This window comes from Artemia franciscana, chromosome 17 (assembly GCF_032884065.1).
Source record: "Artemia franciscana chromosome 17, ASM3288406v1, whole genome shotgun sequence".
Classification (NCBI taxonomy): domain Eukaryota; kingdom Metazoa; phylum Arthropoda; class Branchiopoda; order Anostraca; family Artemiidae; genus Artemia; species Artemia franciscana.
In genome coordinates, this window is record NC_088879.1 from 12,464,757 (window position 1) to 12,491,208 (window position 26,452).

Here is a 26,452-nt window from a genome sequence, read left to right on the forward strand (position 1 = left end):
TGTTCATATTATGTCCTAAATTACCATAAAGTCAAGGTTTGAGATTAGGAACCCTTTACCCAAGTTCTAACTCTGTCTTTTGCTGTTTTTAAAATTTATTGAGATTTCAAGGCTATTTTATCTTCTTATTAAGTAATAGATTCTTTTTTTTTTAGGTTTTCTAGTGCAAGAAGGGTCATTGAAAATCTATTTTGCCACATCAAAACTAGGTTTCCAAGGCTTGCTTATAGCTTAAACTTCAAATTTGGGACAGAAAATAAAGTGTGTGTAGTAGCTTTAGCACTTAATTATTTTTTCTCCAAGAGGAGCTTTGAAGTATTGTAGGAGTTGAAAAATTATTTGTCTGGCCTTGAAAGGCATTTACAGAATCGCACAGTAAACCATATCCAGGTCATTGGAGCATAGCCCAGAATATTCCAGCATGAAACTCAACAGAGGGTCTCTAATAGTTGATCTGATCTCAGAAAAGCCTTAGTGAGTCATTTTTGGTCTCGGAGAAGGCAATAAACTCATGATTTCCCTTGCCAAGAGTCTTTCACCAATTTTTGTTTCCTGCAACTGTTATTTTGGTGATTAAAAAAGTTGTTTTGCTTATGAGAATACAATATTTATCGCCTTGGAACTGTTGAATTACTAGTTCAACGTCGATACCATGATTTTGTGCTGGGAGAGAGTCTGTGCAACCTTCAAATTTTCAGGGGAGTGTGTAATTCTATTCCATGTTGTGTTGCCCTGATTTAGACGTCATAAGAAAAACCCATGTTTCATCTACAGTTCAACCACTGGCCACCTCAGTGGCAACCATTAAAATGATGGCGACAACGAAAAATGGCATTGAATTCTTGGTTATTGTAGCCGGTGGCAAGTTTTTATGAAGAGATTACGTTAAAATTAGTTGAGAGGTATGATCAGTGTTTGAAAAAACTTGGTAACTATGCCGAAAAATAGAATAACGTGTTTACTTTTGGAAAATAAATTTAATTTTTGAAATAATCTTTCGTTTTGTACTTGTTTTCAAGCAGACCTTACTTAAAAACAAATCGAGGTTAGGTTTTGTCTAAATTCTGGGGGAGAGTACAACGTTAGAGCAAATTTTCCTAAGTTAAGTGAAAATGGTCAATTACAAAATGGGCCATATAGTACCTTAAACGTATAAAAAAGTAAACTGATTTACTTTTGTGGATGATTGAATTATGTAGGCCTTTGTTACCTTTGACATAATTTTTGGAGACGATAAATTTCAGCCAGTGGCAACTGGGATCTAGAAGACAGTTTTTCTCATACCTAATCCATAACAAATTACGCCTCTCATAAAAATAATGTTAAAATACCCAAATTGAAGAATGTAAAAATGCATGCTTAATGTTTTCCATGCATTATTCTAGAAAATTGAGCGCATTTGACAAATAGAGTGTCTACTTCACTGGGTTTGTACTTACTCTCTGACTCGTTCTACTTATAAATTTTAGATGGCTCGTGCATCACAAGTTTTATTTAAATTTTATACATGCTGTAAAGTTACTTGTCAGGTAGCTTTTCTACCATATTTCTAATGATTTTTTTTTTATTATAACGATCTGCTCCAAGGCAGTATACTTTAGAGTAATAAGTGATAAAATTGTATATTCACCACACAGCTAATATGAAATAGTGTAGCCTAGTTTAAATTTAGAGAAAAACCCCATGAACAAAAGCTGTATGGGATAGGCCTATATAAATTTTTTCTAGCCAACTAGTTGGCCAATATGATTGAAAGCGTATTCTTAAAATGTTTAGATTAGCCATATATGTAACTTTACTTTAAATGAGCCAACTAGTCAGCTCTCAATAGGTTTCTGTTTACAATATAGAACTAGCTACATACCATTGTTGTAAAGTTGCCAAAGTTGGTATTTCTTTCAAAAACAAACTTTACTCCTCATCCCCCTCCAAATGGTCAAATGTATACCCTGATTTGAAAATAGATATTTATTGGGGTAGAAGTAAAGTTAATTTATAGTGCAAATGAATGTTATGTGTAGATTCAGGATGCACATCTTGGTATATATATATATATATATATATATATATATATATATATATATATATATATATATATATATATATATATATATATATATATATATATATGTACATTAGGTGGGTAAGGGTATATACTCTGTTAAAATATAGGTTGACTCCTGCTTATAGATCATCTTGAGGGTACATATAGACCTGTCCACATCTCTGACCTACAAATATAGTTAAACATGTCTTTAATTATGCTCTTTCCAAATATGATAACCATTTTTGATGCAAATTTGATTTTAAGCCCTATACAGACCTTCAAAGATAATACCTTCTTCTCTTAATTAGATGGCTTGTATACCTCTCCTAGCATCACTTTTGTAAACATTTGTTTACCCTTAAATTAAATCAATAAAAAAAAATGAGAATCAATAAACACATGGGAAATATATAAGTTAATACGGCTATATATTTGTATAAGGTTACCTTACTTTAAATTACATTAAATCACATCTTCTGGTGATTAAGGTTGAAGAACATGTAGATGTTGCCAGATAATGTTGACTCAATATTCATGTCATAATTCATGAGTTGATCATCACTATTTACATATATACAAGACAGTTTGGTTTCATATTGGTGTCACTAGATGTTTTGCTGGCCAGGCATATTAGAGGGCTTAAAGGGGTTTGTGGCCCAGGTGGTGTAAACTCTGCAATTTAAGCCCACATGGTAGGAGTCATCCTCCAAATTTATAACTGGCCTGCACTAGCCATTACCTTGACAGTTTAAAGTTGAGGCTACTGCACACTATCAACTTCAGATAAGTGTAGCAGGTGGTAGAGGGTGACAAGTAACAGTTTGTATATGGTGCCATTACTGAGCATTTGCACCTAATAGACCCTGCTACATGATACTGGTTTGTCTCACTGCATCTTCCATGACTTGGTGCTCTAGTCATAGTCAACACCTACCTTGAAGCTGTCAACTAATCTGGCTGACACAGTAGATTTGCTGAGTGAGTTCCACAGTGGAACAATGCAATTGGTGAAGAAGTTGAACTTCTCATGCTTTCTGCTTTTATTTGATGCTGTTTTTTGGGGTTTCCTTGTGTTCTGGTGTATTCACTATGATTGAAAGTGGGCTTAATGGTGTCACTGGCCATCATCTTAAATGCAAGGATGACATCTCCTCTCTTTCTACAGTACATAAGGGTAGGAAGGTCAATTTTTTCTAGGCATTGCCTGTAGGAGATTTGTTGTTGGCAAAATGGAGCTTGGCTGCTCTATGCTGGACCATCTCAAGTATCTCCATGTCACACTTAGAAGTGTGGGTTGGCAAACCAACATGCTAAACTCAAGATGGGGACGCACAAGAGCTGTATAAAGCTTCTCAATAAATCTTAGCTGATCACTTGTCACTGTATGCTTGATCAAACTGAGGACCTTGTTTGCCTTAGCTTCTTAGTTCTGACTGACTATGAAATTTAAGCTTATTTTCAAGATTGCCCCAAGATCACACTATTCCTTGGCACTCTGAATGGGCATATCAGCACCCGCAGAGTCAACCATGTGCTATGGCCTGTGTTGTTTTGACTGAGATGCAGGACTTTGCATTTGCATGGGTTGAACTCAAGCATCCAGGCTGTTGCCCATAGACAGAGGTTGTTTAAATCTTCTTGAAGAGAAGATCAATTTTCTGTTGGGGCTGCGGACCAAAGAATTTGGAATTGTCTGCATACAGTTCCAAGCCATTCTTAGTCACCTCAGGAGCATCATTTACATAGAGGTTAAACAGTGTTGGGCCTTGTTTTGTCCCTTGGTAGACACCACTCTTAACATGAACTGGTGTGGTTGGCTAGATGTGGTCACCTCTTTCATCATATACAGAAATAATCTGGATTCCATCAGAGAGGAAGCTGTGGATCCACTGAGTAACATCATTGTCTATCTAGTGCACTGACAGCTTGATCATCAGGTAGTGGTGAGGCTTTTTATGAAAGGCCTTAACTTGATCCAGTAGAAACATTTTGACTGGAAAACTCTGCTTCTGCAGATCAGTTGTAGATTCATAAGCTAGTATTAAATTTGTTTTTTGATAGACATGCCTTTCCTGAAGCCATGCTCACCACCAAAATGAAGGCCATTCTTGGTCATATGTGCTATGATTGGATCATTGAATGTCCCTTCAATAAATTTGGCCACAACAAATGTCAGACTAATAGGTCAATAATTCTTAGGCTGGGTTCTAGATCCTTTCTTGAATATCAGAGTAATTTATTGCTGTTTGTCGATCTGCAGGTAGAATACTAGTCTGAAAGGACAGCTTGAATAGTGAACAGAGTGGCTTGGCTACTATATCTGTAAATTGTTTAAGGAGCCTGGGATATATACTGTCTGGGCCTTTAGCTTTGTTGGAGTTTGGTTTACTCAGCCTTCTCTTAATCTTGACCATTGTGATATAAATTTTTGGCTTTTGGTGCTTGACTACCCTGAGGGGCAGGGCGTGGTGACTTGTCAGGGGGGGATCCACCGAGAAGTTGGATACAAATGTTTTGTTCAGCAAATTTGCAAAGTCCTCTGGATCTTCCAGATTTTTTTCCTTCAGCTTTGGGAAGAAATGGAATAGTTTGTTGGCTCTTATCTTTAGCAGATACATATCTCCAGGACCTCTTTGGATTGTCTTTGATGTTCAATTCCAAGTTATTTTCATAGTCAGCTATGAAGTGCCTAGTCTGTTGCTCCAATTTATTCCTTGCTTTTGCAAAGTGATCCCAGTGGTGTATGCATTTGTATTTCTTATAGTTTGAAAAAGCCTTCTTAGAAATGTGAGTTTAGGTTAAAATTGAAGTTGTTTGAAGTTAAAATTGAACAAAAATTGAGTTTGAAGTTAAAATTGAACAAAAGTTGTTATTATATTCAAACAGAGCATTAAAAAGGCATTGATTGGTATGATGTCTTTATTTGTAGGTCAGAAAATTGGACTGCTCTATATTTACCAACTTGAGTTTAAATTATCCAGCTAGTCAGCTATCAATAGAGTTCTATATACAGTAGAGAATTAGCAGTAAAATTGTAGTTTTCAACGTGATTTAGCTAGGGTGAAAGTGCATGCATCACTTGATGTCTTTTCTTATTTTCTTTTATAGTTCAACAATTGTTTCTAAGGCTAATTCCATTTTGAGCCCTTGATGCAATCCTAAAAAGGTAAAACAGTCCATATTAACCAAAAGTTTAAAAATATGTTTTAAAAAAAAGTGGCTGGTGACAAAGATTTGTCATTTAAAGCTGATGCAGAAATGGTAGGCTAATTATTATTTTCGTTAATCTTAATAGTAAAATGTTATTTTGAAAACTATTTTGTGGGGATTTTAAAAAAGAGCCCGAAACTTTTTGAGAATGATATTAGGCTACAGCAAAACTTCCATCATTTTTGATATATTCCTAGCTCTGTTTGAAAATCCTTACAATTTTGTTTTCAAACTAAAATTTATATTAAACACAAATAAAATAGACATACTAAAATAGAAAATAGACATAATTACATTCTTGAATGAGGTACAAATGGGGATTTTTTCTCACTAGCCAGTTACTTTATAAGTACGTTTTTAAACTACTAGTTGCTATGGACTGTTTTGAGCTCTTTCAGGGCTCAAAATTGGATTTTCTCTTGAAACATTTATTAAATTATGATAGAGAATAAAAATGACGTCAAGCAATATATTCACTTTTATCCTAGCTAGAATTATGTTGTAAGCTGCAAGTTTGCAGAACTAGCTAACTTTTGGCTGTTAAGATCCCACAGCTTTTAAATACACATTCAGTTATATTAACTACCTAGAGGGCTATGCTTTATTTTCTATATCTTATATGTGACTATGGGTTTTTCTCTATATATGAACTATAATATTTTTCATTAGCCATCTGGTGGGACCCCTCCTTCTCCCTCTAGAGAGCACTGACCTCATTCCTCCTTCAGAAAGTACTGACCTTTAACAATCTGCTAATATAAAAGAGATTGAAAATTAAAAATTAACATAGAAAACGTTTTTTAGCCATTTTTCACATAGATGTTGACTTGTCATATAGGCTGTTTAATCTTCTAAGCCCTAAAAGTAAGAAAAGGGTAGACATAGTAGCTTGGTAATATCTCTTCAAGGTATATATTTGTCCATGGTCTCATTCCTAAAAAAAATCACTCACCCAACTCCACTACCTTCCGAGATGGCAAGAAACTCCCTAAACTAGAATTTTACTAGGATTTTTGCAAATATACTAATAAACTATGTGCACAAATTCTATTTTAATCCCTGAAACATGACATCTTGTTCCATATTATTTGCCTGTTGAAAATGCTTATCAAAAATTGTGAAGACTACTTTGGAACAATCATAAACACTTTCTTGCCTTATTCTTGACAGTGTATTACTTTACTCCCACCACATCCTATATATATATATATATATATATATATATATATATATATATATATATATATATATATATATATATATATATATATATATATATATATATATATCTATATCTCTATATATATATTTATATTTATATATATATATTTATATATTTATATATATAGATATATATATTATATATATATATATATACCTATATATAAAATTTATTTTTAACCCACTAAAATACAAGACAAGTGGAGTAAATAAAAGATAATTAAGGAAAAATAACACGACTATATGAGAGATAAAACATACAAGACAACCATAACTCAACTAACAAAAGAACCTCTAACTATAAAACAAACTATAAAACGAAAACAGGTGAAAACCAATGGATAAGTAAACGAACTAAGGGGTGGAAGGGGCTCAGTTAAAAACATAATCTGTTTCCAATTTTGACTTCCACAAAGAAATAATAATGTCAGAAGCCCTGAAATACTGAAATTTTTTCTTGTTCCTATAAGACCAGGGTAAATAAAGCAGAAACTCACAATAGTAGAAACATAATATACGTAATTCAACCAGATCTTTTTTTTTAAGAATATGTGAAATGCTAGACAGGAATAGTAAAAAGTGACCATGATTAGCCACTATTTTACCATAATCCACTTTAAGTTTTTCTTTAACATCCCATACAATATTGGTCCTAAAAGTTAATAGATTGGAACAAATATGAATGCCTAACCACAGAAAATCAGAGACACAATAGACAGAGAAGTTAGAACATGGAAGACAAACTGGCATAGCTTTGCATTAAAGATTAGGTACTCACACTTATCAATAATCAATGACAGACCAACACTTTGGAAACGTTTTGAAATAGAGGATACAGGATTCGAGAGGCTAGATCTGGAACAGCTTAAAAGAAGTATGTTATCCGCATATGCAATATAAGAGACATTTACCAAATCACAAAAAAGAGGGGGCATAATTTTGGATAGCACACTGTGGATGCAAATACTGAAAAGATACAGTGAAAGAACACCACTTTGACGCACTCCCAAATCAAGTTCAAGCTCAATTTATTAATATAATACGCATAATAAATAAAATACACTGGGTCACCACAGAGAAATGCATTGGAATCTATATATATATAAATAAGTTGTCTGTGTGTTATGTTTGTCGTGTGACGTCATGTTTGTGTGTCGACTGACGTCATGTTTGTCGACTGAGGAAATTATAGACCAGGACATCGGGACACAAATGACGACCGGGACATCTATATATATAAAAATAAGTTGTCTTTGTGTTATGTCTGTCGAGTGACGTCATGTTTGTGTGTCGACTGACGTCATGTTTGTCGACTGACGAAATTACAGACCGGGACATCGGGACACAAATGACGACCGGGACATAGGGAATATTAATGACGACCGGGACACTCAAAGAGAAAGCGACCGGGACACAAGGAATGTTCGATTAGCAATCACCATCAACAAAGCACCAGGACACAAATGACGACCGGGACACAGAGAATATAAATGACGACCGGGACACTCAAAGAGAAATTACAGACCGGGACACCGGAACACAAATGACGACCGGGACAAAAATGACGACTGGGACACCGGGACACAGGGAATATAAATGACGACCGCAACACTCAAAGAGAAATTACAGACTGGGACACCGGGACACAAATGACGACTGGGACACAGGGAATATAAATATTGACCGGGACACAACTACAACGGGGACGCCGGGGGGCACAGGGGGATAGATAAATGACGACGGAGACACAGGGAATGTTCAATTAGCAATCACCATCAACAAAGCTCAAAGGCAATCATTAGAATAATGAGGTATAGATCTGAATACAGATTGTTTTTCCCATGGACAATTATATGTTGCATGTTCAAGAGTCGGTAAACCTGACAATCTATTTATATGCACAGACAATGGGACAGCCAAGAATGTTGTATATTCGAAAGTTTTACGTAGTTAAAAATATATATATATCTATCTATATTCACAGGTGGGACATAGGGACACAACTACAATGACGCGTAACTAATATGGCGCGTAACGACTTACGCGCGCTGGGGGGCTTGGGGGGGGGGGCGCGAAGCGCCCCCACCAACTAGGTGTTGGGGTGGCGCGAAGCGCCACTCCAACAGCTAGTATTCACATAAAAATTATAGTGAAACTTAACCGAACATGGGAATTACTATATCAAAACCGAGAACGACAGAAACGTTGACTAAAAGACTGACAAGGGAAAATATAACTTGAGGATGAGAAACACTGTCAAAAGCTTTAGACAGGTCCAGGGCACACAAATCTATCTCAGAGCCACTGGCTTGAGCCTTTAAAAGGACAGAAGTTAAAACACTGTGGGCAGGCTGGAAACCAATATGTCGCCTGAATCCACTGATTTTGACTGTTATCCATAATTTCTGTTACAAAAGATAACAAAACATACTCAAAAACTTTGCTAAAATTACAGGCCACAGTGATGGGTCTATTGAAATCACAACTTAAAGGATCCTTTCCACGTTTAGCACCATGGTTACTGCACCGTTTAAAAAGGAGTCAGGTACCAGAGTCACATTTGGAAAAGCAGCTACAGGTGAATACTAAATCTTGCGACTCTGTTTGAAGATGGGAGATAGCAATACCATCATGGTCATCAGATTTCAATTTAAGTTGTTTAATACTTTTAAACACTTGTTCACATGAGATTTAGATTATATGCTTCTGCTTCAAGGGAACTTAACCACTAAGGATATACAAGAAACGAGAGTGTATAGCATAGTTAATGACAGTGAAAATACTAGAATAGTGTTTAATCCAACAAGCCACAGGAATAACATTGCTAGAAGCAGAAGGTTTTAGCTTAGAGGAATTGATCAATTACCTTAAATTGCTTTAAATCACATTGTTCTGTGAGAATTGTGCAGTTTTTTATCTTCTTTAGAATTTACAGTGAATAATAATCAGTTGATGGGAAGAAATAAGTCATGCTAGTATAATATGTAGTTTGTGTGATTTTAGTAGGGTATAGCTTTGTCAATTAGGAAGTGGAGTTAAGGTGAAGTGATGCAATATGCTTTCAGGAACACGACAAGTATGTATTTCTCATTGTCTTAAAGTAGTTTAGGATTTTGGTAATTATTTTCTATTGGCAAATAACAAGGCATAAAGTGTTATCTTTAAGGATACAAAATTGACTTTGCAAAGGAAGCAATCAACATAGGGTGAACTAGGGTAACTCCAACACACCGTCTTGTTTAGCTCAGTGATGAGAGATATCTATGATTCCATACACCATCTTCCGTTTGCTTGGGTACTTGACAACAGTGTTGAATATTTCCTATATTTCGAATTACTTTTATAATGAAGGAAATTCAAAATTTCATGGAGGGAATTTTTGGTGGCCTCAAGGTAGGCAGCAATTTTAAATTGATAGTGCAGAAAAATAAAGAAATTATAGAATAATTCCAAACAGCTGACGAGTTAGTAGGATAGTAACAACATCTTGCTTAAGAAACCTGAGCGACTTGAAAACCTGAGGACTGTGCAACAAGCAGACCCTTCTAGGATTTTAAAACCTCCAATAAAAAACAACAGAAGAGTTTGACATCTTAGACAAAACCTAAATAATGGTGCAATTTGGATGAAACTTCGTTTTGTCGCAATCCTGATAGACTAAAGATCGCTAGCCCAAAAGGGTCCCAAGCAACGCGGCGATCTGGTGGCAATGGGCATGATAAAACAGCAGCTCATGCACATATTAGTGCACCAGGCGTGAAACTACCACCACTGGTTGTCTTCTCGGGAAGAAACACTTGTAGTTTATGGCTGCCTATTAAGGACCATCCAGATGCATGTTTTTCAGTTACTAAGAAAGGATGGATGACAATGTACCTCTTCTATAATTGGTTCAAAGATCTTTACTTAGCTCAGGTGGAAGGAAAAATCCATTCTTATTCTTGATGACCATGGGCCCCATTTATCTTTGGCTCTGATGGAGGTCACTTTAAGAAAATTATTATCCTCAATTTGCCAGTCTGCGTATCCAATGTTTTGCAGCCACTTGACAGGGTTGTTTTCAAAGGGCTGAAATTATCCAATGAGCAGAAGCTCAAGAACTGGCGACGAGCGTACCTTGGTGACGTCTTTCCAAAATATGGACACTGGGAGACTTACCTTACTCCTTCACTGATTGAAAAATCTTTTTAAACGGAAGGAATATATGATTCCGCTATTCCAGCATTTGTCAATTGCAACGTTGGCAAGGCAAAGTTTCATTGAGCCAAGTTAAAGAAATATGTTGAGACAAACAACTTAAGAAGAGTGACAACTACAGTGGATACTGCACTTATTAGATTACTATTTCAGTGTAGGTTTGTCCAAAAAAGATTCATACGCTTGAGAAATCATTTGAAGAACTTCTCTTGGACTCAGAACACCGCCCTTCTCTTGATGCCTTTGCATCTGGGACATCCGGCAGGCAGAGCATTGCTTGGGAAGATAAAATAAAAGCATCTGTAGAGGATTTGAGAGTGCTTGAACAAAGATAGAAAGAGAAAAAAGAAAATCTTGAGAACAAAAGAGGAAAAGTAAAAGAGAAGATACTCAAGCCAAAACAGAAAAAGAAAAAACATACTATACAAAACGTGATCAACAAGGCTTTTATATTGGAAGGGTGCTTGATTTCCTGATGAAAAGCTTGTTTGTATAAAATATCTCATGCTGCCTGACCCTAGCCAAAAATTCATATCACAGGCCAAAAAATAATGACAATGACAAAAATTGATAAAGAATGTATCTTTACTGGACCATTGATGCTTTCTGGAGCTGGTCCCATCCCTCTACCATTCCAAATCCAGCACGTCGTCAGCCTGCACAAGAAGCACACTAGGGCCAGTAAATTATAAAAGCTTGCTTTCTCGACTCCCTATGATACTAATTAAAATTGCTTTTTCCGTAAAAATTCTTTTTTTAACTAAAAGTTAAAAAAAAGTTTCTCTGGTACTAATTGAAATTACATTACCCCCTCCCATTATTTGAAGTGTGGTGTTACCTTTTACATATTTACATTAAAACATTGAAAAAAAAAAATACAATTCTCAGAGACTTCTGAAAATACCATTCTCAGATACTTTCAGGGTTTCATAACCCCCTTGAAAAGGAAAGACAGAATACCTAGTTTAGAAGGTATTTGTCTTGTTTCACTCTGTCCTATATTCTCTAAACTATATGAAGGATTCCTTGTAGATTGGTTAAAGGAGAAAATCCTACCTTTTACTGACCTGAGACAATTCAGAAACATCAAATCCACTTCTACTTCCCATTAACTTGTTTTTCTTACTGATTCAACTGGAAAAATTCTTGAAAAACCTTATTGCTGGCTAGATTTAATTTCCATTGACCTTCAAAAAGCATTTGACCTTGTTAACCACAATATTTTGGTTGAGAAACTTGTAACTGATTTCAATATTGACCCTTTTCTGGTTAAATTGACTGCCTCCTTTATATCAAATAGACGAGATTTAGTTAAATATCAGCATCATTATTCCAGTCCCCTCCCTGTCCACAATGGAGTACCCCAAGGTACTCTCCTAGGTCCCCTCATTTTATATGTTATCACAAATAACCTCGGTAAGGAATTTCCCGGCAGATAGAAATCTGTGGATGACGTAACGGTTGTTGAAACCTGCTACCGAAACTTAGTAAGCAACCCATGAGTATCCTCAATGATATTGCAAATGATGCTGGGGTCTTGGACATGAGAGCAAACCCCTGTAAATCTATGATAATGCTAATATATTTCCTTAAAACCTCACCCCTTTTCCTCAACCCTATTCCCCCAGATATTTCCATGTCTTCCTTTAAATTACTTTGGGTTGCAATTTCCTCTAATCTAAAGTGGGATATCCACGTTAGTGATATTGTCCATGAAGTTAATGCGTCTATATCTCTTCTTAAGCTCTTGAATAAATTCAACGTCCCATTCTTTACGGATCTGTACTTACTTTGTCTGCCCGCATCTTGAATATGCATGTCCAGTTTGGTATCCTGGCATCTCCCGTGATGAATCAGAAAAAAAATGAATCCATTCAAAAAAGAGCCCTGAGAATAATTTTTAAAGAAGTTAAGGTACCATAGTCGCTCCTTCTAATAAAAGCCAAGCTGGAAACTCTTGAGCACAGGAGAGGAAAGTTTTGCCTCCTTTTGTAAAAAATGCAATAATAAACCTTTGTACAGAAAACATTTTCCCCAAAGATACTCCCCATCCAGACACCGCCTGCCACGTACTGCTTCTGAACCCGTTCCTATCTTGTCCCCCATCTGCTGCTTAACCTCCAGGTATGAAAAAACCTTTATCCTCTTCATTACTGATAAAATAAACCGCTAGTTTTCCTTTCTTTTTCTTTGGTATTGGTGATACTCAAGTTTTATGTCCGTTTGATTCTTTTGTTCCCTTCCCCTTTATTTATATGTTCTCTTTAAACCTTTTCAGCACTAATTTTATGTTATCCCTTTTTAGTTCTGTTTTAGTTTTTACCTTTTTAACTTTCCGACATTTTGTCATGTATTTTTTTTTTACTAATGAATGGCTTTGCCTTTCTGATTTTGTTGTTTTTGACTTGTTTTAACTGTTTTTTTAGTTTTTGTGCTATTCTCATGATTTTTTTTTTATTTTCATGATTTTTTGACTTCGAAATACGAATTTGGGGCTTGTGATAGTCATTTTTTGAAATTAAATATCCTATCTATGTATCTATCTTTTATGTATGGGTAAGACTAGCACTGTAGGAATCACCCCATTGTAAGCAAGAAACCTATGTTCTGCTGTGGCACGCACAAACTATTACAAGGAGTCTTTGTTGTGTATGGTTTTTCAGTACATAGAGATATCCTCTATCATGTCTTAGGGTGACACAATTTTTGTCCCTGCATACATAAAATTTAACCAGGGGTGTCAAAATTACCCCAGGCTTGGGGATATATTTGACCTCTCTGAGATGGGTTACTTGGGTGCAGTAGCTCACAGAAACAAGAAAACACACGAGTTTTCTGGATTGTGAAGAATATTACTAGTATGACCAAGAGTCACATCAAATAGTTTTTATTTTGTCAGCAACTCAAAGACAATTTTGGGACCAAATTAAGCTAAAAAAAAAAAAAAAAAAAAAAAAAAAAAAAAAAACACGATAAGAGGTCAGACTTACCCAAGTTCACCCCATTAAAAAGAATATAAAAATATGCACTGAGTAGTGTGTACCCCTTCTACCTAGTCAAGTAATTAAAACATCTGCAAACTTAACCCATGACAATATATGCACAGAATAAAACTAGTTCCGATTTAATTAAAGATTAAACAACGTTTAGAAGTTGATTCTACTTTGAAACATGTTTTGTCTTTTATGTCTTTGTTTCATTTAAAATAATATAGTCTAATTTTTTGCGTGTGCCTCTATTTAGAATATTAAGTTCTATAGATGTCTTTCTCAGTCTGACAAATATTTGTATAAATAATTAATTCATATTTAAAGAAAAAAGCCCTTCTGCCTTGATGGTATTTATACAGCATAGCTGAATATTCAACAAAATACAGTTTTTTTTTAATTTGTAGCCAAATATAGCGTTAGGCTATAAATCAAGTTTTGCTGATATTTTGTTCATTTATTTCCCTCAAAATAGTGTATATAAAATACATAAATGGAATTGTAAAAATACTTTAACATATAGAACAAAGTAACACTTTATAATAGACTTGAAAACGTAACGACAAAAATAACTATTATCTCAAAAGATTCCTAAATTCTGGAAAAAAGAAAAAATATTTTTCACAGAGTGAATATTTTTAGACATAAAATGTATCTAAATCAATGGCTCTTTAAATCTCATAACTATTTCAGTTTTGCCAAAACAAATTGGAAAACCAATTCAAAATTTACAATATTTAAAATAGCAAATGTAAATTGATGACAAATTGCAAAAAATTAAGTTTTGATAAAGAAGGGAAAAATAGAGAAAACCCAAGGGGACTACTACATTAAAACGATAACCTAAAATATCATGATGAAAGATGCCATGTAGCTGTATTGTTGATCCAAATGCAGTTCTAATTTGTACTTGGATATTTAAAATTCGTTTCAGCTTCAAATCCTGAACTGAAGCTCAACAGGGTGACTGAAGGTAAACAAAACTATCAGAAACTGGAAATAAAATGCTCCAATGACAAATTTGGAATTAAATATGCAGCTTTGAAGCGGAAATAAAAACTGGAAATAAAATACTCCAGTGGCAAATTTGGAATTAAATATGGAGCTTTGGAGTGGAAATAAAAACTGGAAATAAAATACTCCAGTGGCAAATTTGAAATTAAATATGGAGCTTTGGAGTGGAAGTAAAAACTGGAAATAAAATAATCCAGTGGCAAATTTGGAATCGAGCTTTGGAGTGACTCAAATAATATCATCAGCATATATAATGAAAGAAACATCCTGTTCTCAAGAGATAAGGGTTGTAGATGATGAATAAAGACACCCCACCAAACAACTGTTGAAGCTATAAGGGGATAAAGCTACCTTGTCGAACTCTACAAGCACCAGAAACGGGATCAGAAAAAGAATCAGAAATAGGTGCAGCAATTATTACCCTAAGCCCCAAATGCAAGGATCTAAGAACTCAAACCATAAAAAGGTGAAGGACACCACTAATAAGAATTGTAAGATCAGAAGTAAACTCAAAATCTTTTTGACTTGCTAAAATTAAAAATTCAGTCAGTTAAAAGTTGAATTCAAATTAAAACTTGTTTAGGCCTAGTTTCTGACTTCATATTGTGTCAACATTCTTTGATTTTTACATACTTAGAATATCATTTAGTAAGTTGGAAAAAAGGTCTGCTATAGTTTTATTTGAAAAAAGAAAACATGCAACATAGTCGTTGTGTTTTGTAACATGAAACTGAGCTACATAGTTGAGTTGTATGAAAGATTAGGAGAGGATCTGACTCAAGAGCCAACAAATTGTTAACATGCAAGAAGAACTGACTTTGAGGAGATTTAAGAGAAGAACAACATCTGATTTTTAGGGAATGGCATGAAACCAATTTTCTTTTGTAGATAAGAAACCAAGTGAAACTTGTTAGTCAACTTGTAGTCGCCTTGTGGAAGTCCCAGTTGACCATTTAAGCATCCCCTGCTGATTCATTCAAAAAATAAGTTGGTATCGTCTTTTTCCCAAGTTGCGGAAATTCCTTTGGTAGGCTGAAAACAATCAACAGCTCTAATATTTTCAACACCTGCCAAGAACCTTTCAGAATGGACCAGTCTAACCATCACTTGAAATTTGAAGGAAATTAACATTAGCTTGTCAAAATTATGTTGAAAAATTGAAAATTGATGTTGAAAATTGACTGATCCTGTACAATTTTTATGGGACACCACGCACTCTAGAATTATTTCCGTTTGATAAGATTCATGCTAGATTTATGTTACACAGAATCCTGGAGCATTTCTTGGAACATCTACAAATTATGTAATTTGCAGTGACAAAATTTTTATGCTATAGACAGTAAGGATAGTTATATCTCCAATTATAATTTTTTTTATATAATATCTCTGATACCATAGTTCTATCCTTTCCATGAAAATAAATAGTTATAGTTAACATTGCAATCATAGGAACACCATTCAAAGAACCTTCATGGGACTAGTTATACAAGGTGTTCTGATATTTGTCTGTAATCTAATAAAACTAAGCATATATCTGTATTTATAGGACTGTTGGTAATCAAAAGTCCAGCTTACGTGGAATGTAAAAGGTGTTTTCAGGGTCTGACATATTCAATTTGGATAAAACAACTGCTTAAGAAGAAAAATAGAAGTTGAAAAGCATTTTTACATGCTTAGAAAAATTATCCGAATTATAGATAAGCCTCTGGTTCTGAAGACAATGAAGGAGCAGAAAATAAGCCAATGTAAGATATGTATCATTTTTTGACAGTTTCAAATCAAGTTGTATGTGTGTCTGTAGGCTAGGATTATTAGAACGGTATTTGCTACAAAATACATATTAAAAATACAAAAACAGAAGACGTGTAAAATAGATTTTTATTTTGTTCTCGTTCCCCCAAGGCTGGTATTTAGTCTACCCCCTAAAGGTAAGAAGAGGACTGGGCAGGGGCATCTCGAGGGGGAGCACGCTGGCCACTCCAAATTTTTTGGCATTCGGTAAAATTTTCACCGAAGGCGACAAGCTTGAAAGCTTACCGTATTTAGTATTAAAAAATAATAAGAAAAGGCTATACGTTTCCTCAGATATAGGTCTCATATCAAATAGGCCTAAAATGCAAAAAACAGAAAGTTAACATTAAGCTTTAATTTAATTTAACATTAAGTTTTTTGCCTTAATTTACCAAAGACGATTCTTTGGACCACTTTAAGGGGATCCTCCTCCTGTTTGCAATTGCATACTTATTCCTGCTAATGCAAAGTTACCTGATGTGGACACATGGGAAAACATTTTCCTGATCTCAACCTTTTTTGATGCTTCTAATTAAACTAGCATCCAAGAACTTCCAGTAGGTGTGTGAAGCCGTTTTAAGATTTTGTCATAGATAATCCTGGGTTGCCTTTTCATTCCTCTTACCTCTTACAGAAAATTAATAAGCTTATTCTAATATTTTTTTTTGCAAGAATTATGCTAAGAATATATCAAAGTCCCTCTCTAAAAGAATAGTTCAGGGCATTCTTTTACGAAACCTATACTAAGAATAAAAAGAATAATATAATAGTTGCTAGATTTTATCTTAAATTTATGTCCAAGCCCTTATCCAAAAGAGCAATTCAAAATACTCTCCTGATACCGTGGGAACCAGTCACTTAATAATATAACTAAAGAGCAGTTAAATAGTTTTACTACCATATACCTCATGTTGTTCTCTGCTACTTAGAATTGCATCTCCAGATGGTTTGTTTGTTGCTGGAATTATGAGATTACTTAAATTGCTTGCAAAAATCTGAGATGTTTCTTTAATGTTTGATCTTATATTGCTTCTTATAGTTGAAACTTTGTATCTGCTTTTCAACATGTTGCTTATCATCACACCTGTTACAGGGGGCATAAGGGGTAAATACTTCCCTTCTCATGATTGGCTTGTAGAACTCTTTTTTAAGGAAAAATTTAGAGATCCCCCCACCATCAGGGTCAAACCAATGTGTACTTGGGTTTATCATCACAGACAAAAATGTATGTATATATAAACACATGTAAACACAATATAAACATAAATATATAAACACAAAAATGTGTTTATCATTTTTTCTGCAGGATACTATTACTCATAATTTTCTCTCTTAAAGTAAAAGATAAAATTCAACTTCAAATTTTACAGAGCTTCCATCAGGGCTAAATTCAGGATTTCTGCCCAGATGTTCCTGTCTTAAATTAAAGAAGGGCACGAGGTGTCATCTCAAGACCTTTAATTCCCCGCTTGTGAACTAGGAGGTGTTCACTAGTCACATTGTTGAGGCTTTAAGGGGCATTGTGTCAATTGGTTATATGTCATTGTGTATATAACTATCAAAGTGTGTGATGGGCTATTGTAGCCCATTAGACTCATAGTTTAGACTCATAGTTGTAGCCCATTAGACTCATAGCCCATTAGACTCATAGAATAGGTAGCCTTTAGACTCATAGTTTAATTCTCAATAATTCTGTGTGCAGCCTAGTTTTTTTTAGAGTGACTAAATAGTGAATGTAGGGTGAGTAAAGGTGAATTTTATGTAGCTGCTCTTTGTATGACCTCTTTGGATGTCCTTATTAGCTAATCTCTTTGAATGACCTTGCTGCCCTTATTAACCTGCTGTTACGTGTATGGTTTTATGGGTTTTGTAATTAGCTAATTTTAAACCGTTTATAAGCTTACCTCTATTTAATTTTTCTATTTGAGGAACTTGGTGGTTATAATTAAAAATTGGCCATTATCAAATTGACCCTCTTTAATGAGATTACTGGTTTCAAATCAGTCTGCTTTAGCGAAGTCCTCTCTCGACATCACCAGGCTTAGTGTGGAATTCAAGGAATTGTGACACTTCAGTAAAATATAGCTATGAAACTGACACAACCTTAAGTTACTGTGTTGGCCTCAGGTGATGTGTTTTCTCTTTCTTTTTTCTTTCTTTATTTATTTTAGGTGTTTTAGCCAAGGCATAGGGAGGCTGCAGTTTGAAAAGGTTTTGAAGAAGAAGGGGGGTGTAAGCTTTAGAATAAAGATTAGGATACTAGAAGCCACAGTAATTGCAGTTGTTAAGTATGGCTTCTTCTAATGGCTACTTCTAAGATTGAGGAAAGTCTACTAAATGTTTTTTTTTTGGAATTTGTTTAAAGGTAGTTTTAAGGATGTTTGAACTATTGTACATTAGAAAATGAGCTGTGCGAAAAAAAATGGTTTGATTCTACTGCTTACGACTACAACGAATGGAAATTTAAGATTGTTATCATTTTCTAATAAATTTTTTGAAAACACAATTTTCTCAGTTGCTATACCCAGGGGCGTCCCTCCCAACTTTTGAGGCCGGGGGGGGGGGGTTGTCCCCCTCCCTAATTTTTTGATGTTCGGTAAAATTCTCAACGAAGACGAGAATTCCGCCGCCAAAAATTGCAAAATCGCAGAAACTTTGCAAAATTCCTCATTTCTGCAGAATATTCGGCAGAAATCAAGTAGCGATTTGGTAAAATCTACGAAGTCCCTCCCCACTGAAAGGGGCTCTGGAAGCTTCTGGCTGTACGTGCACACTATTGGGTGATTTCCCCCTCGAAACTGGTCCCAAGATTCAAGACGGATGATCATTTCTGATTTCTGCCCCACTCACTAAAAAATGAATGGGAATTCAAATTTTTTAAAAACACTTTTCTTAGTTGCTATACCCAGGGGCGTCCCTCTCGACTATTTTAGTGTTCGGTAAAATTTTCACCGAAGACGAAAATTTTGGCAAAAATTGCAAAATCGCAGAAACTTTGCAAAATTCCTCATTTCTGCAGAAAACTTGACAGAAGCGATTCAGTAAAATCTGTGAAGTTCGCCCCCCCCCCCAGTGTAAAGGGGCTCGGGACACTTCCTGCCATACTTGCACACTATTGGGTGATTCTCCTCGACAGTGGTCTCAAGATGGTCAAGACGGAAGATCATCTCTGATTTCTGCCCCACTCACTACAAACCGATCTTTAAATTCATTTTTTTTCATTTTTTGACCTGTACCATCGTGATCCCATTTCCTTTCCCCTGACCTAAAGTTAGGACCTATGCGTATCCGTGTCTTGTGTGACTCTTTATATTCTATTTTAGATTCAGCGGTTGAAACTCCAGCACTTTTTAGTGGGACTGTTGATAGGTACAAAGGTGTGACTGTGATATCTTCAGAAGTAGATCACAGTGGTGTAGACATTGAAGCAAAGCTGAAAGGTTAGTATTCATACATCAAAAACTAGTACTGTAATAAATAAAGCCTTTGTTTCAGATCAATAGCGTGACTATAGCACTAAATTATTAAGGAAAGGGAAAATGATACTGTTTCATTTTTGTGAGTAAAATGATTTGTTGTTGTTTTTTTTCTTCTATTTTTCAGTAAAACTACAAAAAAAATATTTATAAAAATACCCCCAAAAAGATATTTTTCACAATCGAAGAGGGAGGGGGGATAAAAATCTAAAGGGGAAGCCAAGAAATGTTTGTCGGTTGTAAGAGTCAATTTGATCTTGAAATAAAAAAAACAATTGAAATGATATGCTAGATTCGATTTCTAGAATTTTTAAATCGTTACAATCATCTCGTTGGCATCAAACTTGGCATCAAACTTGTTGGCATGTTTTTTTCTTCTATTTTTTCAGTAAAAATATAATTTTTTTTTAATAAAAATACCCCCAAAAAGACATTTTTCACAATCGTAGAGGGGGGGGGGGTAAAATCTAAAGGGGAAGCCAAGAAATGTTTGTTGGTTGTAAGAGTCAATTTGATCTTGAAATAAAAAAAAACAATTGAAATGATGTGCTAGATTCGATTTCTAGAATTTTTTAATCGTTACAATCATCTTGTTGGCATCAAAATAAAATCATTTTAGGGTATTCCAGAAATTATTTTTATCTTTGCCCTCATTGCTACTCTCTGAAAGTTTTCCTTTTGTGGTCAGTTTGAGGTTCATTGTGATCGAAGCTAGGAAATTGAGCCTAAAAATTTAGCCTGCCCTTTTTTGTTTTGAAATCAAATCGACCCAAACACTAGGATAATCATTTAAAGTGTTTTTGCGTTTTCTTGGGATTTAGAAATTTGTATTGGTTCACCCACGTTCGGGTACGAAACCTTGATAAATGAGCAGAGAAAGGAAGAAGACGATATCCATCGACAATTTATCCTTAGACTTATCTCGCCTAGTTATAATTTCAGAAACAAACTTAGGGATATAAATAGGGGAATATCATATAATTCTTCTTCTTCTGTTTGATGTTCAGGGATACTAATGCACAATCTTCATGCTATTCCAGGCCATGTGACTGCTGGGATTAATTTCTAGTTTCCGTAGTGCCAAGCAGATATCAATCTACTGAGCCATCTTAGGGTTATCTATTAACATTTTTTTTTCAATAATTAGCACAACGTCCGTTCTGAATTTAGTGAGTAATATCACTGCACGAGTTGACAAAACCGCTGCATTTACCGACCAAGATTGAAATTTTGGTATATATCATTTCATTATTTTAATGCTCTCTATTTGACCAAATGGAAAATAGTGCTATAGTAAAACCATGGCAAGAGTTGGTAAAACTGCTGTGTTTACCGACAAAGTTCGAGATTGCTGTAGGTGAGACGTCAGTATTTTCGTGGTCTTTATTTGACAGAACTTTTTTTTTTGGGCGGCATCGGACATTGAGATCTACTTATTTTTTTCTTACCGAGTGCCCCCAAAAAATTCGGGGGGAGGGTGTAAATTAAGTAATCAAGTAAGTAATTTGTCATAAATAATTATTGATTAACTAAGCTAATGAAATTTTAATTTGTTTCAATGGGAAGAATCAAATAATTGATTTAATCAAGTGTTTAGTAATTAGTAATCACGTAATTATTGATTAGGCTAGTAATCAGTAACCGAATAAGTAGATGAGTAATTTTATAGTCTTTGATTTAGTATTTTATCCAAGTAAATAATACAGGGAAATTAGTTTAATGAAATTAATAAATACTTATAGCTTCACTTGAAGAGTGGGACGCGACTGGAATACGAGCTGTTTGGTTCAAAGTTAAATTAGAACAATCTCACATGATTCCTCATCTTGTCAATGTAAGTTTTCTTCACCTTTTTTATTTCAATATCTGTTCTCAGTGTTGTCAACAACTATATTGAAGCTATTTTTAATGCTCAAAGAATATTCGCAAGAAAAACAGAGAAGAAGAAAATGCACCTGCCAGAACGCAGGCGACAATATTACCACGCCTATGAAAAGACGATTAATATGATAGTATTATTAATTATTGATTTGCATGGACTCACCAACTGAGCCAAAGTTCAGGACATAAAACCTCATCCCCCCAATAAAAAAGAAATAATCAACAGTTTGGGGACTAGGAGCGAAAATTTACCATTTTTATCTTATCTTCTTCTTGTCAACAGCATCTTCCAGCTTAACATCCAACACATGATATGTCTCCAAATTATATTTGACCTACATTTGACCTTGACATTCTCCTTTAAGGTACCTCATTGTTTCCTCAGCCATCTGGTATTTCTGGCAAATTGAGCAATTAGTTCTTCCGATTCTAGTGAGATGACTCTGAACATTCTTAATTCCTGCAAAAACTTCAGTAACCATGGACGAACCCAGGGGGGGGGGAGGTGATAAATTCCGCTTCTCCCGAAATTCGTGAAATTTGTCCTATACGGTCGACATTGTTATGGATCTTGACTAAACGAAAGGATAATGTACGCCCTAAATCTTATTGTGAGGAGGATAAAAAAAATTAATGATTTATTTATTCTATAAAATGAAATTTAAGACGAAACTGTCTTAAAAAGCTCACCAAATTCATTATAGATTTTAATCCAATTGATATAGAATAATATATGCACAAAAAGTAGGTAATGTGTGACAATCTCTACTCGAGAATTTCTGTTTTATAAAAAATGCTGTTGGGAACCATGTCAGGCTGACACCAAGTAAGCCACGAGCTGTTAATAACCTAGGGCTTCTAAAATCATTGAACGTCATTTAAGCCAGTGTGTGCTTTTTCAGTGTTTATATAGAAGTATACGCCCCTGTTTGTTAATTAGTCGTCCATCATTTCAAAACGAAAATCAACAATTATACACTTTTTCAAAAAGAAACAGTTGGTTGATCGCAGACCTTAGTTGGTTGATACAAACCTTGGTTGAAATGGGAAGCAATTTAAAATAATTAAGGGGCCAAGGTTATGATGAAGCTTCATCTATGAGCGGCCAGTTTCAATGTTGTGCTGCTATAATCCGTAAAATTTTTCCCTATGTAGTCTATGTTCACTGTGCAAGTCACTCCTTAAACTTAGCCCTGTGTCATTCGTAAAACATACCTGTTATGAGAAACTATAACACATCTTTGAAATTAGAAACTATAGACATCGTATATTTTCTCAAACACGCTGACAAAGAGCGAAGTTAGAGACATGGTAGAGAGGAGTAAAGCTACGTTTCAGACACGTTTTACTGAAGAAATTGAAATATGTCAATATTAAAAAATCAGGATTAGAATGCCGAGATGAGCTCCAAAACAAACGTATAGGGATAGTTACGCATCAGTGTAAAAGGATCCTGAAATGTATTACCGACTTTATGCGAATCCTGTTTATTGACTACTTTCTGGAGCAGCCGTATCAGCGATTCCTTAGTCTTGGAAAGTTGCTGGAGTCACTGTAATATCTGCTTCATCAATACTGTATTTCGATCGACGAAGAAAAACAAAGGATATATCAGATACCCTGACTAATTTTTAATATGTTGATGCAGACAGCTATAGGGGAAGCTTGCAATCTGTTTGAGTTCTGTGGAGGAAAATGTGGATACAGTCAGGGAATGTGGCATCAAAATATTTCATAATGTGCTTAGAAGAATATGTTAAGAACATTTTCACCACTCCACATCGATCTTTGAAGATTTCAACGATTCCCGTCACTACGGCTGTGTCCAAGCGTTATTATTCTACCCTGAGAAGAGTCAAATCTTATACCAGGAGTACCTCGGGTCAGGAGCGGCGTAATGAATTGGCCATATTATCCTTACACAGGGATGCTCCTGTCAATTCAGAAGACGTTTTGGACAAAATAACCCACAAAAAAAGGCAGCTTGATTTTATTCTATAATTACATATTTACATTTATTTACATATTTACTCAATAAAGAATTTACCTTATATTCTAAAAAACATTTATTTTTCCTTTTTAACTAGTATTACCAGTCTTAATCAGTTTGTCCATCCAGCTTCGAAATTTATCGCTGGGTTCACCCTTTTCAATAACCGTCTTTCAGACCTTTTGAGTCAAAGACTCAAGTTTGGTCACTTTAGAGATTCACTTCGTGATAACTTTCTTTGCTTTTTTTACACCCTACCTCTCTGTGCCAATTTTGTTACGCCTTTCTAAGGCTCCACTTCCCTGTAACAACTTCCCAGTAACTCTAAGGGATAAGAATAAAAGCCTTATAAATAATCTTTGAGTCACCAGCCTTAGCTGCTTCATCTGCCAACTGATTATCTGTAGTCCCAGTATGTCCCAGTGCCAACGTCATTATACTATGGATACAATTTGATGCTAGTCTGGTTAAGGCTTTACGGCTCTCAAATTTACTTTTGTGTCAGCTGTTAATATTCCCAAGAGCCCTAAGACATGCTTGGTTACCATATATGATACAAATGTACCTGTCAATCTGTTCACTAAGATCAGGGACTTTATGGTACATCACTATTCTTGCCCCCGATTTTCCACGGGTCCGTGAATCATCTACACAGTAGGTTTTTGCGTTATTTTCACTTATCAGTGCGATTTTCTGCTCCATTTTCTTCCTTTTCTTTATGACAGTAAAAATGGCCTTGTTGGTTTTATAATAGAAATAATATTATTCTTGGCCGTCTATAATTTCCCACACTCAAGCAGTAGTGAGTTACATGCGTCCACGTTGCTTTTTGTTTCCTACTCTGTAATTGCTGTATCTGGAGTTTATGGGTCAGCAAATTTCAGCTTAACAATACTTTTTATTGCTTCATCCTCCTGAATTCTCTATAGGCTGATGTTCTGCCCATAGTTCCACGATAACCATGGTAGTTATGAAGTACATTCATATGACCATGAGGCAGGGAAGACTTTGTACCCTTCTCATAGGGGCTATGTATATCTGAATTTGGTTCGATTTGACCTAGACCACACAACCATACAACACGTCTCTGGTTTAGAGCCGTCCTGGCCGAGTGGGTTGGTGCGCTGGATACGGGATCCCTTGTCTGAGAGGACGCGGGTTCGAATCCCAGTGTACCCAATTCTTGGGGTCGTTCGTTCTGATTGTGATTCCCAGTAGCTTTTGTGGCATTTTTTTTCTTTGATTTAATTCTGAAGTACACCAACTGTTTATCTGCTCCCTTTCCTTCACTGATGCGAGAAGGTTTATTTGAATGAATGCACTTTTTATGCTTTCTTCATGTATTTCTTACTCCCTATCCAAGGAGGAATCTGGCTTCACCTGGATGGGATGGTATATTATCAAGCTTTTTAGTTAGTACTTCACTGTAAATGAACCGATTTGTTTTGCTAATGTCTTTTTTGCTGTTTTTACTTTTGGGACCTATCGACAATGAATCTTAATCTCGATATTCCGAAAATGATGGGATAGGCATGTGGGATATCGACCGAGATAAACGACGCGTTAAAATCCAACTATGTTTTAACCATTATAGATACAACATCCCTAGAACAGTAGTGGGATAATTTGTGAGTGTATATGTTTATCGATATATAAATGCACACTTTAGGAGCAATGCTTACCTTGTTAGTTGTATAGGGTTTGTCGCTTTTGATTATTCCCATCACTTCACTGGGGCTGTGGGAGTAATATCAACCCCGAAGGCACACCTACTACACATTTCGAAGTTTTTAAGCAAAACTCAGAGCTTTGATTTGGAGTGCCCGATAGCTGGAAAGGAACTGAAAGGGAAGCTAACTTCCATCCAGGAGCTCTTGACCTTTTAAATGGACACAAGAACTTTGAATTCATAATCGAATGAGCCTCCTCCTAAGTTTCTAAAACAGGGCTGAATCTTCAAGGGACCCAATATTTCTTTTTATTTTCCTTCTACATTCTGGTCCCTAGTCTTCACTCCTATTTTAAAACTCGACTCAAGCCAAACAGAATTGTCAGAACTCCTTATTCCAGATAAGCAACCAATAGTTTAAGTAAGGAAAGTTTACAAAAATTCATTAAATCCAGTTAAAAAAAAACAAAAAACTATTCGACACCGTCCACTAGGCGTACGTTAGCAGGGTTTTCTGTCCGAAGTACCTTTAAATGGCTTTTTTTTTATTTCCCCTGGACTTGGACTGGTACCCGCAACTGTATTACATGATAGCTGTTCAACCTTTACGATCGTGAACGCGTCCACTAGGCGTACGTAAGAACGTTTTTCGTCCGAAGTACCTTTAAATGTCTTTTCTTTTTCTTTTTTTTTTAATTTCCCCTGGACTTAAACTGGTACCTGCAACTATAGTACATGCTACCTGTTCACCCTGTAGGTGTACATAAGAACATTTTTTCCGTCCGAATTACCTTTAAATGGCTTCTTTCTTTTTCTTTTTTTTATTTCCCTGGGCTTGGACCCGCAACTATATTGCATGATTCTGAACTACCTTTAAATGGCTTTTTTCTTTTTTTGAATTTCCTCTGGACTTGGACTGGTACCCGCATACATGATACCTGTTCACCCATTACGATCGTGAACGGGTCA

At 35.4% G+C, this 26,452-nt stretch overlaps 1 protein-coding gene across 1 annotated transcript in view; it reads left to right on the top strand.

Moving 5' to 3' along the window:
• The first annotated feature begins 1,477 nt into the window (after positions 1-1,477).
• Positions 1,478-26,452, top strand: part of LOC136037870 (uncharacterized) — a 37,518-nt gene continuing 12,543 nt past the window's right edge. Inside the window, exons 1-4 of the mRNA XM_065720720.1 lie at positions 1,478-1,529; positions 16,223-16,421; positions 19,791-19,907; positions 21,686-21,777. Of these exons, the coding sequence (XP_065576792.1) occupies positions 16,346-16,421; positions 19,791-19,907; positions 21,686-21,777 (285 nt within the window). The 5' untranslated portion in view covers positions 1,478-1,529; positions 16,223-16,345. The remainder of the gene's footprint in view (positions 1,530-16,222; positions 16,422-19,790; positions 19,908-21,685; positions 21,778-26,452) is intronic.